The 18117-nt window shown below is 38.4% G+C and overlaps 1 protein-coding gene and 1 long non-coding RNA gene across 3 annotated transcripts in view; one reads left to right on the top strand and one right to left on the bottom strand.

Annotated features, from left to right (window-relative positions):
* The window catches only part of iglon5 (IgLON family member 5), a 111576-nt gene that overhangs the window by 10568 nt on the left and 82891 nt on the right, over window positions 1–18117 (bottom strand). For both annotated transcript variants that reach the window (XM_037980443.1, XM_017423752.3), the window contains exons 2-6: window positions 13264–13342; window positions 9715–9947; window positions 7339–7458; window positions 1347–1478; window positions 960–1080 (exon numbers count right to left, since the gene is read on the bottom strand). In XM_037980443.1, coding sequence (XP_037836371.1) covers window positions 960–1080; window positions 1347–1478; window positions 7339–7458; window positions 9715–9947; window positions 13264–13342 — 685 coding nt within the window. The remainder of the gene's footprint in view (window positions 1–959; window positions 1081–1346; window positions 1479–7338; window positions 7459–9714; window positions 9948–13263; window positions 13343–18117) is intronic.
* Window positions 6239–18117, top strand: part of LOC112450758 — a 91884-nt gene continuing 80005 nt past the window's right edge. Inside the window, exon 1 of the long non-coding RNA XR_003039445.2 lies at window positions 6239–6427. This is a non-coding gene — a long non-coding RNA (uncharacterized LOC112450758). The remainder of the gene's footprint in view (window positions 6428–18117) is intronic.

Here is an 18117-nt window from a genome sequence, read left to right as displayed (position 1 = left end):
TCTCATGAACGCATTCTCATTTGTTTTAGTAGATATAAAACAGGAGTTCGGTTTAGGCTTATAGTAGTTATCCTCCTTTTTGTTTCTAGAAGTTTTGTTTAAACTTAAGACAGCCTTTGCTCTGGGCAGCAGTCCTATCAATAATCTCGACAGTTTATATACTGTAGCTCTTTAGTTCTTTAGCCGTCATTTGTTAATGTGTTGTTGCAAGATTTAGTGACATCTAGTGACTTCCAGGAAGTCAGATTTTGTTTCCAACTAAATGCCCCACCTTCTTCACCGTTTACAGACTGTGAGAAAACAATGCCACTGGTCAGAAAACAATGCATGTTTAGACTGTCTGAAACTTTATATACTGTATGATTCAGTGCAAACATGCAGGTGAAGCATCATGGACATTTTAAATATAGTCTGTAAATATAAAAACCTCATTTTTGAGTAATAAAACCACAACTTTAATGTTTAGTAATTCCACTTTTTTGTTTAACTACTGCATCATTTTTAATAATCTGAACTGTATAACACCGGAACTTTTTTGTTTTTGTTTTAATAGAAAAACCGTCCCAAGACTTTAATGCATGAAAACAACACTTTGTTTAGCTTTTTACAGACTCAGAAACCAACTCTGATGTTTTGTACAAGTTAATATTTCTTACAGTTGAAAAACACCATCAAAGTATCATATGAGGTGAAATAGTTTCCATGCAAATATTCTATTTAATAGTCATTAATGTGGGTTCACAATATTTATATTATTTTTAAAAATAATTTAAAACCACTGCAGCCTTCAATAACAACAACAGTTTATAATCAAAATTATCCTTTAAGGTCGTTTTCAGAAAATTCCAACTCAGCTCTAAAACAACCTGAACCACAGAAGGACACTGACATTGTATAAATAAGTCATTTATTTTGGTTGTATTATAACAAATTAGCAGTGCATTTTTTGTTGATCTCACCTATGGTCATCTCTGTACCACTCAAAGGAGGCTGATGGGACTGCCATCGCCTCACAGCGCAAGACAGCAGTCTTCCCCAAATGGGCTGGCGTGTTCTTTATGTCTGCCATCATGGGGGGATCTGGCAGAGAAAATGAGGAAGTAGAAAGTAAACAAACAGCAAGAGTGGGGATTTGGTAATTAGTAAACACCTGAAAAGTCAAATAGGGTTCTGACTCTGGTAGCCCAAGAGGTTGAAAAATGCCTGGAGAGAATGAAATTAAAATGTATACATAATAATGCTTGTACAGCATTTACATATATTATTAATACATATTTATGCACAAGAGGTAAAGTTGAATTATCACTGCCAGACTGTTGTGTTCTGCACATGGAGGGGGTACTTACAGTTAACTGTGACTTTGACCTTGCGCTGGTCAGGCGGCGCCACACCGTTGTGGGTGATGCATTCATAGTCTTCAGCCTGCTGCCTCTTGATCTCCGTGATGTCTAAGAACTCCCCCTCACTCACCAGCCCATCTAATTGCATAAGAGTTGAAGTCAAAGGTCATCGTATATCAAATGCAAGGTGACTCAGACAACAGATTTATGGTTTACCACTTGAGGTACACCACACGTGCTTTTAACTTAAGACGATTTATAGGCATGGACAAGGCCAACGTGCAGATAACAACAAATAAAGCATTATTCAGTTCTGTTTTGGACTACTGACACACAGAGATGGGTGATATGGTGAAACTCAATGCAATTTTAATTAAACCTGCAGTATACGATGATAATAAATTTATCAACTAGTAAGGATGTGTTGTGTAAATACAAAGTAACACTATCTGACATAGTAACACTATTACTTTTATAACATCAGGGGATCTTATAAGCTGTGCTTTGAAGCGCTGGATGCATCAGGGGGAAACGGCTAATTCGCCACATTACATGGTGAGAAGAATATTTGTCTGTTATTTGATGTTGACAAACTCCCAGGTGCGGCTAAAACCAAATTAGTCAGTCTCACACATTTGCTCCTTTTCCTTGGGCGAAGAACATCTCTTCAGAGAAGGAGAGTCGAGGGAATGGACTACAAGTTATTGCTCCTTCATGTGAGGGAATAAATGCTGGGGGTGTTATTGGCTCAACAGCGAAAAAAAAAAAACAAGAGAGACTGAGAGTGAGTGTGCACCGCCTCCTCCCAGATAGCCTTAGCAGCAGCTGTCTCCAGAAACATTAGGCATTTTTTTTTGCCCTCCCATTTAACCAATTAAAGAAGTCAGCAAGTGGAACGTGATATAAAATTGGAAATCTGGCTTATTTATTACATACGATTTTTACCATTTGAAGACCCTATTTAGAAATAAAAAAAATAAAAAATAACCAAACTACACTCAAATGGTCAAACAGCTTCAGAGCATGTAATATTAGAATAACACAAACACACACAAAGACACTAAACGCCACAAGTATTCCTGCTAGAGATCACAGCTGTGCTTCTAATTGAAGGTTATTCTTGAAGATTGTTATTGTGGCTACTGAGCTAGAGATGATTTTTTTTGCCACTAAGCGACAACCACAGTGATGGCTTTTTGTGCTACCAAGATGGTTCAGGCAGCTGCTGGGTGTAGTGATGGGGTGGGCTAAACGTTATTCACTCATTCCATTAGTTTAATAAATATACTGTAGCTCCCTTGTGACATCTCTGTTAAGCAGGCAGAGCATCCAACTTTATCAGAACGGGGGAGGTGTGGTGATAATCATAAACACTTGATAAATCACAAAACGCTGCAACAGATGACTTCCAAGAAATAAAGATGACAAAGGGACTAAAATATGGAAGTAATCAAGTGCTAGATTGTGCATCACATAGATAAATGGGCATAATGAAAGGGCCTGAATGAGACACAGTGAAATAAGATGAAGAAAACAAGAGGAAAAACAACAAGAGGGATTGAGTAAGAGATGTCAAGTTGAGTTTTTTTTTTTTACGGATATTTCATCGACAGCTCCCACAGAATGTATGATATAATATGACAGCCCTCTCTTGCTCCATCCCCTGAGATCTGCGAACCTGCCTTGCACACTTCTCTACACTTTGGTGGGAGATCATATCTGAGCGGAGCCGGCCTCTGGCACCCCTACAATGGTCAGTAAAATACAGCTCCATCAACCACTTATGGCTTTTGAAGGAGGCTAACTCCTGACCACCAGAGATAATTGGATTCCACCTTGGAGGAGGAGGAGGTGGAGGAGGGGTGGAGGACGGTGCGAATGAAAAGCTGGGGAAAGAATCAGAAGTGCTAGCTTTCCCTACAGTGAAACTGTGCTCCAATTCCCTGGCATCGCTGTAAGCCCGACTGGATCTTCAGGGCACTTGATTTCTGGGCTCCTCTTATCCATTTCTATTACAAAAACTAAAGTCGCAGCAAAGAGGTCTGAAGTTAGAAACAGAGAAGGATAGACCAGCTGACAAGACCTATTATTGGGAACAGTAAGGGCTGAACTTAATGTTTTTTTTCTGATTGGGTAACATTTGATGCTTACTGAGATATTCAGAAACTGGTTAAAATGTTTTAATGCTATATTTTTTTTTTCTAACCTTTAACTAAACTCATAAAAAAGCCTTTTTTTTGATAAAGATTTCTTCCAAAGTTTTATAAAGAAATTACACATATTCAATGTAATTACAAAAAGTAACTTGCCCTTGAAAAGAATGAACTAATCCCAATGTTCACCTGATGTCTGGTAATTTTCTTTTACAAACTAAATGATGTTGACTCAGATTGCATCAGAATATTATCCATCAGCAAAAATGCAAGAAAAGAGGAATACCAGCCGATGTCAACAGTGACTTTTTCTTTTGCCAGTCATCCTTTTTTTTCTAACCAATTTGCACATCTGCACAAAATCACCTTTCTCTGATAGTTTTTATTTAATACAAGTAGGTCCAAGCTTAATTTCCATATTCATAGGTTTGGAGATGCATGTTCACCCAGTGCATGCGTGGGTTTTCTCTGAGCACTCCAGTTTCCTCTCACTGACCAAAAACATGCAGGTAAGGTTAATTGGTAAATCTAAATCGTCACGAGGTGTGAGTGAGACTGTGAATGGTTATTTGTTTTGTTTCTCTCTAGGTGGCCCTGTGTTGTTGTGACCTGTCCAGGGTGTCCCCTGCCTCTCACACAATAATCGCTGGAGATAGACACCAGCACCCCCGTGACTCTGCAAGTGGGCAAACAAATGCATGGATGGATGGATTGATGGATGGATAGACATGGAGGCACTGTCTCCTATCAGTGACATATTCAAGGCTGTCTGAGTGTTAAAACATCAAATGCTTTCTCACAGAGTCTGAGCCCTCTATGAACACTTTCAATAAGTCTGCACATCAGAAGACTTTGCCTGAGGAAATTACGCACAGTTCAAAGTGCATTGACGTACTAGAGTTACCAGGGGGAACCCAGAGGTGCTTTATAACTAAAGACAAACAAACAAACAGAGAAGGAGCAACCAGCCTGAAGGTAATCAGAAGTTCATGAAGAAACACCTTCACTGTTCCCATCTATGGTGCCATACTAAAATTTAGATGAAAAATTCTGTTATTGTGAAAAGATAAGACTTGTCTTGTTTCATAAAAACAATACATTTTTTAGACAACAACAAATAATAATAAATACTTTAACTTTGTAAATCTGTATTTTTTTCTGTTTTAAGGGCTTTTTAATGAATGTTTTATTGACTCTACCATGAAATTTAGATAAGCCTGGTACATACCTGGTACTTACTGGGTATGTATGTACCTTGCACTCACAGGGTACATACACACCTGATACTTAGAGGGTATGCACCAGGTACATTCTGGGCTGTATTATATATTGCTACCCAATTTTTTTTCACCCAAGCAGAATGACATTGGGTTGCACAAAAAAAAGAAAAAAAAAACTGACAGAAAACTTTTCAACTTTAACTTAGAGCAGAAGGAAAAATGAGCTTGCCCTTAGTGAAACTCAACCCTTAATATTTCATGTAAGCTCTTATGTACAGAGCTGACCAGCATCGCTTTCAAGCACTCAGCATGTTGTCTCACTGCTGTGTTTCAGCATCTGATCATGGGCCATGAGTGAGCACTTTGATTGGCCAAGGGCACTGCTGTCATTAACCTTTTCTGAGCTGACATACAACTGATTCTAGTATCATATTGTAAATAATTTATTAATAATTTATTACTTTGCAGACTGAGAGGAATGAACTCATTGACCAGATATGGCCAAGGGGCTGCCAGTTAACCAGTACTGGACTAAAAAATCTTTTGCTTACATATCTGTAACATGCAATGTTCTTTTTCCATTGCCTGAGTGGTCAGAGCTACTAGTGACCCGTTCAATGTTTGGCAAGGGATTTTAATGTTATAGCTGATCAATGTCTTTTTTTCTTTTTACTGAATTTTACTTTGTTACAAAAGCACATACCTCCTCCTCCTCTGCTGCCACCGGCATTTAGTCATGTAAAGTCTGCATGTGTCTGTTTTAAAAGATGGCATGTCAAATGATAAGCCTGTGCTGCACTGGTATATTTAACTTTATGAGACCAAAAAAACTGTTTGTTGCTCTGTTGGTCAAAGGATGGATGATATGGTGAGAGAATGTGTGAGGTATATGCTGTCTGTGCTGTGGTAAAGATGAAGGAGGTGGCACCTACAAATAACAGAGCAGAACAGTAACACTATTCCATGTAAGTAAGGTCTCGGGTAACTGCAGACATATTGCAGAGGAGTCAGAGACTTTTGGCAGGTCCCTTTGACCTCTGAGGTGCTCTGCCTTTTTCTAATCTCCAACTACCTGGTACAACAACTCACCCTCCCCCCCATACACTTTCCACCTAACTTACACTCCTCTCTTCTCGCCCTCCCTGCAGTTTTTTTCTGCAGTCTCTGAGTAATGGGGACAGATGGCCAGCAGCTTCTTGCTGTTTCTTTGGGCTCAACAGACCCCTCCTATCTCCAGCGCCCCTGGTCTACTGCAACTGATGGCTTGGTTGCAGAGACTCTCATGGAATAGCAATGTGGGCCCTATCTCATTCTCTGCTCGCTGAGGGGTTATGAGGGGGTAGGGTAGGGGAGGCAAGCAGTGTGAGATGGTGGGGGCGGCTAGAGAGGGAGGATTACTGCTGACAGAGGAGAAATGCTGTAGGCTTTCACGAAAGGACAACTGCACAGAGTTTGTGATGTAAAGTTGTGTCTATGTATGTGTTTGTTGCAGGTGTGCAGTGATGCATGCCTCCCTTTTCTCCTGTATGCTGCTTTTGTGTTTCTGTGGGTGTGTGTGATCTCCACTGGGCTTGTCCCCGCCTGAGGTACAGTACTATATTGTGTAGCATCACAAACAACAACTGTGCAGAGAAGGACAATATGTGCTGGCAAACACGGGGACAAACACAAGAGAGGAGGGGGAACAGACCTTTGAGCAAACCCAGAGCTGCCTGTAAGTACAGCAGTACAGTCGTTTGTTCATTTATTGGCCTAACAGTATAATTACAGCCTGTTGAGTAGATGTTCACAATGACCTATTTATTATTGCTGTCTTGCTGCTGCCTTTCATCTGTGTTGCTGCTGCTATAGTCAAACTAAAAGTCATTCAGTACACTGCATGATACAAAATGTTTTAACTCAGACTTTGGAGACAGGGACTTTCTTTGCACTGATCTTTCTAAAATAACAAGCCTTTTTCTGTCCTAGACAATGTGCAAAACACAGCCTTATTCGAACAAAATAAAAAAAAAATACTATGCATACATTACTTAAGGGAAGGGAATATAGCACTCCATGTTATATTTTGCTAACAAACAGTCACATGAACACATAGTTAGGCACGGACAGTTACATGAATGCCTGCCTTGCCTGGCAGTGGGCAATAAATTCTACACTGATCATATCAAATGGAGCTGACTGCTTTCAGACCACCATGGACCTCCTTGATTTCTAACACTGACAGAAGCAAAAACTGGCTGACTTAATGCTAAAAGTGGCTGGTGGCACAGTGACACTGGTTGACAGGGTGAATGAGGACAGATGCTGACGATTATGGGTGGTGCTGTGGGGATAATAACGTATAATGGTTGGCTATTTGGGACAAAACATTGAGACACGGGGAAATTTGAGAGCATGAGTTTAAGATGAAGACAGACTAAATAGCTGGATTTAAGAATGATGACACAGGAACGGAGGATAAAGATGTGGACATAAGCTGAATGCTGATGAGGCTGCAGGCTGGAGGAACAAAAGTAAAGACTTTAACAGGCAGGGATGGATGTATATAGACAGGGAGATAAAGATAAAGGTGTGAACAAGAAATCTCTGGATCAGAAGAGAAGCAAACAAGAAGGGGTGGCTTACATTTCTGGTCTTTCCAGGTGACGGTGGGCTCAGGCCGACCGACTGCCAAACAATAAAGGTTTACATTCTCCCCCTCGTTCACCGACACATTCTTTGAGATGTTTACGATTCTTGCTGGCACTGAAAAACAAGATTTTCCCATTAAATTCTGACCTCAAAATCACCTTATCATATCATAAATTATTGATAAGCTTTAGCCTTCCAGTTTATTAAGGTGTTAAGGTCTCTGCATTTAAGACAGACAGGCAATCATCTGATTAATGATCTGAGTCTCAGTGCTCACTGAAGTGTGCAACAATATAGTTGACCGTCTACTTAAATGCACTAAATTATTAACTGGTGCAAATGAGCATCAACATGTTGTCCTTTTAACATCTACTCTAATTTGATCTTAACAGAAAAAAAAACAATTGTCAAAGTTGAAGGAATTTTTTCATGTATTTATTTTAAGCAAATGACCACCCCTGAGCACCATTTTGCCCCAAACTTAAAGTGCTAGTGCAGTATGCGTGCAGTTACTTTGATAACATGATGGCCCTTGAATTTAAATGACCTATTATCATTGTTTTAATGAGCTTGGCTCTGAGATTGCTTTCTGCACGAAATCAACCGAAGATCCTTTTTGTATGTCTTGCTGGAGTTGAAGACTTGTAGTGATAAAGCACAGATTGGAGTGCTGCTTCTGCTTGATGCAATGACTTCAGGGTATAATTATTTTGTGTACTATCAAGCTTCAGATGCAGTCAACTTAGAACTGTGTGTGTGAGATTGGGAGGGTATGGTCATTTATAAGCTTTGCATTCTGCAGATAAATGTGTTTTGAAATCTCTGTTAGTAAAATGACTGATACTGATACATTTAAGCCAGCTTTCATGTTTTATTTTTTTTTAAATTTGTAACAAATAAAGCTAGTAAAAAACTGTTGAATTCATTCTGCTGGATGTGTAACTTTACTTTACGCTACACAGCACACTATATGCCAAAAATGGACACATATAGGCTCTGAGCACCATCCTCATGGCAGTCTGGCATCAATACATTGTGTCACTCAAGATCATCCAGACTTTCACTCACTCAGCTGCTGACTTGATGACTGAGCCCCAGTCGTGATCCTGCACTGTCAGTTACTGTATTTAGTCAGACAGTTGGACAGCCTCCTGTGTTCTTCATCCACTCAAAGCACATTCCCATCCACTGAATCTGTCTAAATTTTCTGTTTACCGACAATGTAAATTTAGCAAACGTGGAAAAGAAAAAAAAAGGCTCAGCTGTTCTTCCACCTGCTTTCACCACTTTCCTTTCAGTACCTGCACATACAAGCCCACTAAGATTTCTCTAGCTGTAATCTTAAATACCGGTCTTAAATATTAAAAAATCATGTTAAAAAGCTAACATAAATCATCTAACAAAATATACAGTACTGTGCAAAAGTTTGATTCATCCCTGATTTCTTTCATTTTTGTTTCCAAGCAGACAGACTTTCTTATAATCTTTTGAAAAAAGGTTTTGATCAATAGTGATTCAGGCTTTCTGAAGGTTTATTAAAGTTTTTTGTGAGTAACCTTTTTTCTGCTCTTACACTAATTTTGCCAGTACTTGATCATTTTCAGAGAAATGTTTTTTTATTTGTCTGTTAAACCTTTTAACTCTGACCTATGCATCACTCAGGAATAAAAAGCTTTTTAAAATCAAGGAATGAACCAGAGTTGACCATAACAAGCAACTTTGCAAAGAACCAATCTTTAAGGGTCTCTTTACCCACTTTGTCACAAATGGCTTGTTGAGTAGCTTGTTACACAAAATCTGTTCTCATTTCTTTACTTGAATCTGTAAAAAACATCAAAGATAACCAAGTTTCACACATTAAATAGTATTTTGGGATAAACAAAGTTATTTTCAAAAAGCTATTAGCTGAAAAGTTGGCACTGAGTAGATGATCAACTGAAGGATGGTGCATCTCTCAGGTCTCTCATGTGCCTGACACTTTTTGTCCCCTATTTTTCCACTTTCTTTTTTAAGCATACACACTCCACAATATGCTATCAGGTACACCAACTGGACAGAAAATGACTGCAAAAGGAGCCAAAGTCCAAAAAAATAACTTTTAAAGACCTTCAGAAAGCCTGAAGAGCTATGGATCAAAATCCCTTTAAAAGATTACAAGGAAGTACAGCTTTTTGAAAGTCACATGAACACAGTAAAATTTAAAGAAATCAACTCTGGCTTAAAACTTTTGCACAACATTGTATGTACATATTTATTTTTGTTTAAACTACAATGCCAAATGAGTTTACAGACTCATAGGTAGACTAGGTATAGCTAATCATTTAAGTGTACAGATTGGAATAAGCAGCCATAATGAAGTGCAGTTCTGACCTTGAACGATGAGGTAGACGTGGGCAATGCGAGGTTTGTTATTGGCCTGGAAGGTGCAGGTGTAGGGTCCCTCATCTGTTATTTGCACCTTCTCGATGTGAATGGAGAAATCGCTGTTGTTGCTGTTGAGCAGCGTCACGCGCTTGTCCAGCGACCACTTATCTGTTCCAGTGAAAAGGATATTAGAGCGGTTCAACCAGGCTTTGTGGGTCACCTCCTCGTCGATCCGACATCTGTGAGAAGACAGAAAATGTTTAACAGGTGAAATTGTCTGTTTTACTTTACAAGTTAATGGATGGTTTTCTAGGGCATCATTATTATTTGACAAAGAGTTCATTTTTATCAGATATGTTAAACATGTATTGCCAATAGTTAAATGAATAAAAGTTGCTCTTCAGTACAATCAGATAAATACAAAACATTAAGCTGTTACCTTTGTTTGGTACAATTTTGTGTAAAATTAAATAGGTTCATCATTCAGAAGTTTGAGCATCCCAAGGAATTTAAACTCTCAGGCAATTTTTACTAAATCTTTGATCTTTATTTACTTGTTAGATATATACGGGCTGTGCAGAGTTATTAAAAATGATTAAGCATTGCAAGTGCCAAAGCTTTAAAAACACTCATCAAAACCTTCTAACCACTAGCCACTGAATCATCAAAGCAGTTCTGAAATTAAAATGATTAATAAGCACAAAGCCAAAAAGCATGAGGCAATAAGAAAACAGCAAAAGGTTTCTGATACTTTTTTCTTCTTTTTACAGTGTAACTAAGAAATGTCAATTTATGAAACTAGTGGGGGTAAAACTAAGGTGCATGCAAGAATGCATTCAAATCCTAATAAGCAAATTGTAAAAGCAGAGAGTTTGTTTAAATAAAATAAAGATAAAGAAAACAGATGGCTTCTACAGAGAGACAGTGAGGCTTAACACATCTACATTTATTTATTTTTAAAAACTTCCAAAAGAAGCATAAGTTAAAGATGGCCCTCACAGTTTACCTGTCTAAATGTCACTGAAAATCTGCAAACAGATCTCAAAGGAACAGTTCATGAAAGATGGCCAGAAAATTTCACAAAGCAGAGGGCTTTAGGAGGAGGAAAACGGCAGAAATTCTCAAACAGGAACAGAAGAAATACTTTCAAGAGCTGGTGTTCAGTAGTTATCATGGAGGGCACCCAACCATTTGTTTAAGGTGTTTTACTAATAATAAATAAGTATTTTACTTGAAATGTGGAAGGATATTGTCAACTTTACCTTAACATGGCAAATCACATTAAAAAGACCTTTAAAGATTTCTGCGAATCATTAAATATAGATCAACACCTTTAATTACATTCAGGGACAGATACGTTGTACATTTATAAAAATAGATAACATATAAGAGGAAAATTTAATGTTTCAGCCAGCAATTTGAAAAGGTTTTACACAAAATGATTCAAGCTCAGTGAAGGAACAGACCTCTATTATTCTAAAAATATTCTCTCTCTTGGTGTTTTTGATAAGAATTAGTGAGTGCTCTCTGTTCATTTAGAAAGAAACGCTGTGACTGCAAAGGCAACAGAACATGATTTGCCTCATTATCATTCTCATCAAGCCATTCAGTGACCCTCTGTGCTGAATCTGCATTTCTCTGTCTCTCCAAACAAACTTTTAGCTGTCTTCTTGTTTATTTGTCGGCAAACCCTTGGGTAATAAAGCCGAGCAAACTTTTTTACTTGACGATTCCTGCTACTCGGCTGGAGAAAGTGGGTCAAAATATAAAACATTTGGCTGAACTCAGTCAAACAAGGAAACAGCTTGTGAGCAACAACATGCTGAATGAAAAGTGGTCATATACCATTTTTCACAGCTTGGTAAATTGTTTTGTCTGCAAGCAAACTTTGAAAATAAATTCGGTCTGCAATTCATGTCTGGCTGTTTGTATGTAAATTATAGTTAGCAACAAATTGAAAAATCTGTCAAACAATGAAAAGTAAAATGCCATGGTGTGCTGAAACACTGTAATTTACTTTTGTTTTGTTCTGACTCAGAGCAAGACATGAAATGTCTGCCTAAGGTGTGACATCTACTGCTTGACTTGGCCACTAGATGTCCTTAACCAGCTTCAACCAGTAAGACAAGACGCTTTTGAAGTCCTCATGTTTACCTGATACGACCTGGATAAATATCTCTGAGGGGGATCATTTGCCAAGTCAGTAGCAGTGACTCAACAACGCATAACAGCCATAAAGCAAGTGAGACTGGATGTCTCTAAAGCACTGAGCTTATGTTCCGGTCGACACACGAGTTCAAAACAAAATGCTCTTTACTGTATTGATTAGGATTAGTTGTCGGTTATTAGTTAATGGTAACAGAGAAACAATCTAGTGAGAATTCCCTCCATAAAAATTTATTATCTGTGTACGTATGGCCTAATAATCTATTTTTAAATTTAATCACTTGTGCGCTGATGCCGTTGCTCCAGTACTGCAAGCCCACAGGAAATGAGTATCATAATAACATCAAATGGGCCTCATCTTAATGGCCCGCATCAAAGCCAACACAACAGCATTGTCTCATTAAAAAAGTAGTTCTGCCACTTGGGTAATAGTGATTTTATATTAAAATTAAGTTTATTTATAAAGCTGTTTAGTCTTTTGTTTGACAGCTATGCACTGACCAACACAGACCACATATTTTGTCTAAAAACTGTTATCACAAATTAACCTTTAAAATAAGTGATCTTTGCAACTCCAATTTACACTCAGATATGCTGCTGCAAAACATCATACCCTGAGTTTGTAATGAAAAAAAAAGTCACATTTAGAAAATAGATTTAATCATTTATAAGTCTGGGCTTATGTGGACTTATGTGTCAAAACTGCTAAATAACTCACAACATCACAGCATCAATAAAACAGCTTCAGGCTACACGTCTTGATGACAATATAGATTCTGGTTCTTTGATTTCCAGCTTCGATAGAGACTTGCTGATGCTGACAACTATTGACAGATTTGTTCTTGGCTTCAGAATAACATAGTGCAATGTTTACTCTTCTTTCAAGTTTAAAACAGGTAACAAAAAACTAAATTTGTTCATATTTGTTGCAGAGGTGTAGGCTTAAAGGTGACATGAGAAGTGTTGACTTGTACTTTTTTTCTTGCTATGCTGAGTGTACTGCCAAGCCAGGTCACATGCAGGAGTAAAAAGAAGCAAGTTGGCCTTTTCTTTGCTTGGTTGGGAGCCAGCAAAAGCTGTGATTTCTACTTTATCACTCAGTTGGGTAGGTGTGGTTGAACAGAGAGGAGATCCACCCACTGAGCTGACCAGCATTGTTGTTACATCTAAGGCAAGGTTATTGCACAAAGACTGTATGACTCTATTAACATTTGACAGTTCTTATTAAGTTAGCTAGGACAGAGCTGAAAAAGTATGGCACATAGTGGGATGCCTAATTGAAGTTATGAGACACAAAATTGGCAATTAAATCTGCATGACAGGTGGTGGAAGGGCAAACATGTTTTTCATGTTTTAATCAGTTGGTGCAGGTGTAAAATCAAGAGTTACCTTAAAGTGACACTGTCGCCTTCCAACACTGTAATATTGTCCGGCAGGAGTCCGAATTCTGCCCCGCGCACACTGGACCCTGTCAAGAAAAATGAGAGAAGAGTGCAATGAGCATCCAATAACGACACTAGACGCTCCACTGGTGCTCATCAATCTCAGCTCAGGTGCTTGAAGATCCACCACCTCAACAAGTAATTTGTGGAGTGGATGTGTCCTGCATTCTGCTTACTTATTTCTAAAGGAAAAATAATAAATATACAAAACAAAAGAGCCACAACGTCTGCACTGACCCCCATACTGGAATAATAATTCGGTTTTAGCCTGCATTCTGGTGGGATGCACATTCATTGAACAGCACTGATAATGAGCCAAGGGAAGAGGATTCACACGGAGCAGCCGGAGCGTGAAATGAAGGGACAGCAACGGTAACAGAAGGGATGCTCATCCTGCCTACCAATACACACACACACAGGACTAAGGAGTACAAAAGCATAAACACATACTGTATCACAAACTCACACAAGAACAAACACATTCGGAAAACCATTAGCTGAAGGGGAAAAACAAACTTGGCATCTGCGAGTGTCTGCCATGCTTAGTTTAAGAAAAAAAAAGTTAAATAGTTGGGTTTCACTTTTGTAAAATTGGTTTGACTGCAAACAATGAGCACCAAATATCTCATATGCAGACAGTGATATTGCATTCTAAAGCAGGCTGTTCCAGTTGGACAGGTGGCTCTTTCCATCTTACCTCTGCTAAAACACAACATGACACCAGATACCACCCCAGCTTGTGCCCTCCCTCAGTCTTTGAGAATCTTTTCTTCCCTCCTCCTGCAGGATGACCTCAATATCTCAATAGGCTTTTGCTCATGCCTAGCCTTGAGGTTTAATAAATGGTGACTTTATGAAATGAAGCTGCTGCACTCAGGTGCTGAGAACCACCTCAAGGTTTGTTAAGCAGATGTGCAAAGTCAGAGGCATGTTAAGCATGGCATATGAGAACCTGTGAGGAGATGAAAGCCAAAAGTGATGGCAATACGCCACTAAGTAGATGAGAAATGTGGGTTTTAAATTAGAGAAGGGTCTTTAGAGGAATCACGAATTGATTGCAAAGAATAATGAGAGAAGCTTCCATTTTATAATCCCCATCATGCATTACTAATCAAAAGGGTCTTAAATTGCAGAAAGTCCTGCCAACTACACTAAAAAATAACTTAACGTTTTTAAACAAAGACTAACCGGGCCTGTTTTCATGCTTTCCTTTTCTTTGCAAAAACCCAATAACTTGGCATTAGAACAAATAGAGAGCAACAACAGATACCCTCCAAGACAAAATCATTATAAACGCAGGGGTGCCGAGTAACAATAATTTTGTTGCTATGGTGCAAGTGTTGTCTGAGGGTGTGTAAAAGTGTGTGTGCACAGGTCGGACGTGAGGAGGGAGGGTGGTGATTAAAGACCAATAATCACAACGAAAAACTGAAGACCAACTAGCAAGAGGATTTTCTTTTCCCTCTGCTCATTTCACCACTGTCCTGGTGATAATAATAATAATAAACCATGGATGGATTTTATGGGGCGATTAAATGGCTGCTTTGTCTACGTTGTACATATAAACTGGGTTTGGCTTTACTCTATGGATGAAACAGGCTTTTCTGATTCTTGTGTATAAGAATTTTTGTGTGCTATACGGCATACTCTTGACAGATGCTGGGTGTGAATGTGTACGTTTGTTTGCTGACATACAAAAAGAGGAAAAAGAAAAGAGGACAAACTAATGACGCCTCAGAAGAAAATTGGCCCTGAAAATCTCTGACTAAAAGCTGTAATCGCATTAATGGGTGCTGCTGCTGCTGCCGCCGCTGCTGCTGTGCTATCTAGGCCGGCCAAAGATCTGAGAACTGGCTCCATCCCTGAAAACCTTAAAGGAGGGGCCTGACACATTAGCTGCTATATGCTCAGCGTTGGAAAACTCTTGCAAGCTTTTGTTTATATGTTTATTTTTTCTTTTATTAGCTGCAGAATAATGTTGCCTTGCTTTACTGCGCTTGTGCTTCCTCTCCATTTCTCAGTTTTCAGCTCAAGCTTTTAGCTGTTCTGTGCTGCACGCACCAGGCTTTATTTGGGTTAATTTAATTCAGTTCCAGGGCTTGGGGCGTGTGTGTGTGTGTGCCTTTGCAGGGGTGGGTGTGCGTGTGTGTGTGGGTGGGAGGGGGTATATGTGACATGCTGTCATAAATACTCCCCACATATGCAATTACAGGCACACACATAAAGAAAAGATGCTCTCTATTATATAATGTAACACAAGGACACACGCACACAAACACACACACAGCGCACACCCATACACTTGTTTTGATAGAACGAATGATGTATGCATACACTGAATGCTCCAAACAGCATTGCGAAGAATACAATCCAGGTGGGAGATATTCCCATTTCCCTACTCAATTCCCATCTTCACAGCTCGATTGGCACCTTGCATTCTAAAACCTGCATCACCGAGTCTCCACTCTCAGGTGATGCATAACGTGGCAGCCAGGTCAACACATTCGGCACACACTCTATCTTTCCAGCTGGATCACTAGACAAATCACACACAAGCAAGTAAAGAAACACATAAGCAATGATACAAACTGCTAGACATGAAGGGATTTTCTGCAACATTAAACATAAAAGATTCCCTAAATACCTTCCAATAAAAATACAGTTCTATGAGCTGCAATCGACAGAAAAACATCCAAACAAATACACGGACAGATAGAATCCAAGCCTTACTGATTTATACAAAACACCTGCAACAGCATGTAACCTTTTAATTTTGTCCCTGTCTTTAAATACACAAAACAGGACCAGCATCTGCATTTCCTCAGTTTATGGACCACCCCGGTCCTTCATCAAAGATACCTGAACAATGCTGAGATTCATGTTTCTTCTCTCCCTGATTCACTTCCCAACTAGAAGCAGCCATAGAGCACAATCCTCCATCAAGGACATAGTATCGTTAAACAACAGTCAACCAGATAACCACCAAAATGCAATCAATTGTTTCTTGTGTCGACCCCAAAATTTCCTGAAATTTTCATCAAAATCTGTTAATTTTTGTTGTTTAAAGTAATTTTACTTACAGACTGAAAAAAAACAACAAAAACTACTGAAAACATAACCTCCTGATTATCATTTCGGTTCTAAAGCTGCCACAACTATAAAAGCTTTGTTGACAATATTTTGTTATCCAAATATTTAGGGTTAACTATTTCATTTTCTGTTCATTTTTAAGATAATGCAATTATTGTATTACAGAAGCACATTCATTTTCTAAAACTTCAGTTGTGTAATAATGTTTTTCCACTCACTTTGTCCTGATGGAAAAAAAACTAAAACTCTATAAAAGGATGGAACATAATTTAAAAAAAAAAAAGTCCCCCCAGCTGCAAGTCAGTGAAAATAATTTTGAATATTGTGCCGATATGGTCATAATTATCTAAAATGATTGTGATTACACTACTTATTGTTTCCACAATTTAAGTGAAAAAAGTCAAACAATAATTGTCATTAGCCTGGTAAGTGGTCTACTTTGTTTGAATGCCATCATGTGAATCTGCTGATGTAGTAGAAGAATAGGCGACTGGTTGTTGAACAGCAGGCGTGTTTACAGGGATTCTCAATTTCCTTGCTGGAGTCATAGAGGCTCACAGGCTTGTCACTTAAATTGTGAACAGATTTTTCCCCAAAAAGTCATAGAGTTGCCGCAGGAATCTTGAACCGTTCTCAGTTCAGTTTCTGTAAATATTAGAGTACAAGAGCTGTATTTTGACACCAGCACAGAAACTTTCTTTATGACAGAATACAGCCCTAAATGTCCAGGTGGTAAACAATGAATATTATAAAAAATCTAAATCATAAATTATATACTTGGGGATAGCTGCCAAGGTGGGTATAAAGTGAGCAGAACATGGCCTAGAATACAGTTTTGCAAGCCGCGCTCACAATAGTAGGCCATTATTTTCAAAAATAGGCTGCTCAAAAAACAGCCACACAGCTTGCTGGTCACTTGGTTGCAAAAACTCAGAACTTGATGAGTATGCAATAGAAAATTTACCCTTTTTTTCTTGTAATTTTGAGTCACTAACTAGTCTCCAACTGTGGCAGCCCAGTGAAATACTACCTTTAGCTACTAAAAACAGACTCAGCAGGACAACTGTTTTAAAGTGTTTATGAAAAGTTGTATGATGTTCTCTTCCATAGACATACAACTTAAATGACTATAGCTTAATTTTTATATTTAAAAAAACAAATTGCTGCATTTGTATAATATTTTTGGTTAAAATATGTGCACAGATTTGCTTCCTCCACTCCACCTATTTGTTTGTGTAAAAAAAAAGCCAGTTTTGTGTCAGAATATTAAAAATAATTTATTCTCACACTCTCTTTTTTTAAAGAAACACACATTGCTTGTAGAATTTTGCTTTGCTGTGATTGAACTTTATGATTTTCATAAAAATTGTGTTATGGGATTTGTATTTTCACAAAACCTTGTGTTTCCTGCTCTTGGTTGGGTGTTCCCCTAAAACCCGTTCCTTGGTTTGTTTCAGTCACTTCTGTTTTTTGCTTCTTCTGCACATCATGTCCTAATTTGGGAATCAACACATCTGCTTTGTATTGGCTCGTTTTCTCCCTCAGTTTATATTCAGCCTGTTTAATTTATTTATTTTTTCCAGTTTTATTATTGTTAAGTTCCCATCTTGTTTTGTATGGGTTCTATCAGTTTTTTACTTGCCCTATTTGTTGTTTTTTGCCTTTGCCGTTTTCTTCTGTTACTGCAGGATTTTTAGTTTCCTTCTGTTGT

The sequence above is a fragment of the Kryptolebias marmoratus genome, linkage group LG16, assembly GCF_001649575.2.
Source record: "Kryptolebias marmoratus isolate JLee-2015 linkage group LG16, ASM164957v2, whole genome shotgun sequence".
NCBI classification, from domain to species: Eukaryota; Metazoa; Chordata; class Actinopteri; order Cyprinodontiformes; family Rivulidae; genus Kryptolebias; species Kryptolebias marmoratus.
This window is presented reverse-complemented; position numbering and strand designations above follow the sequence as displayed.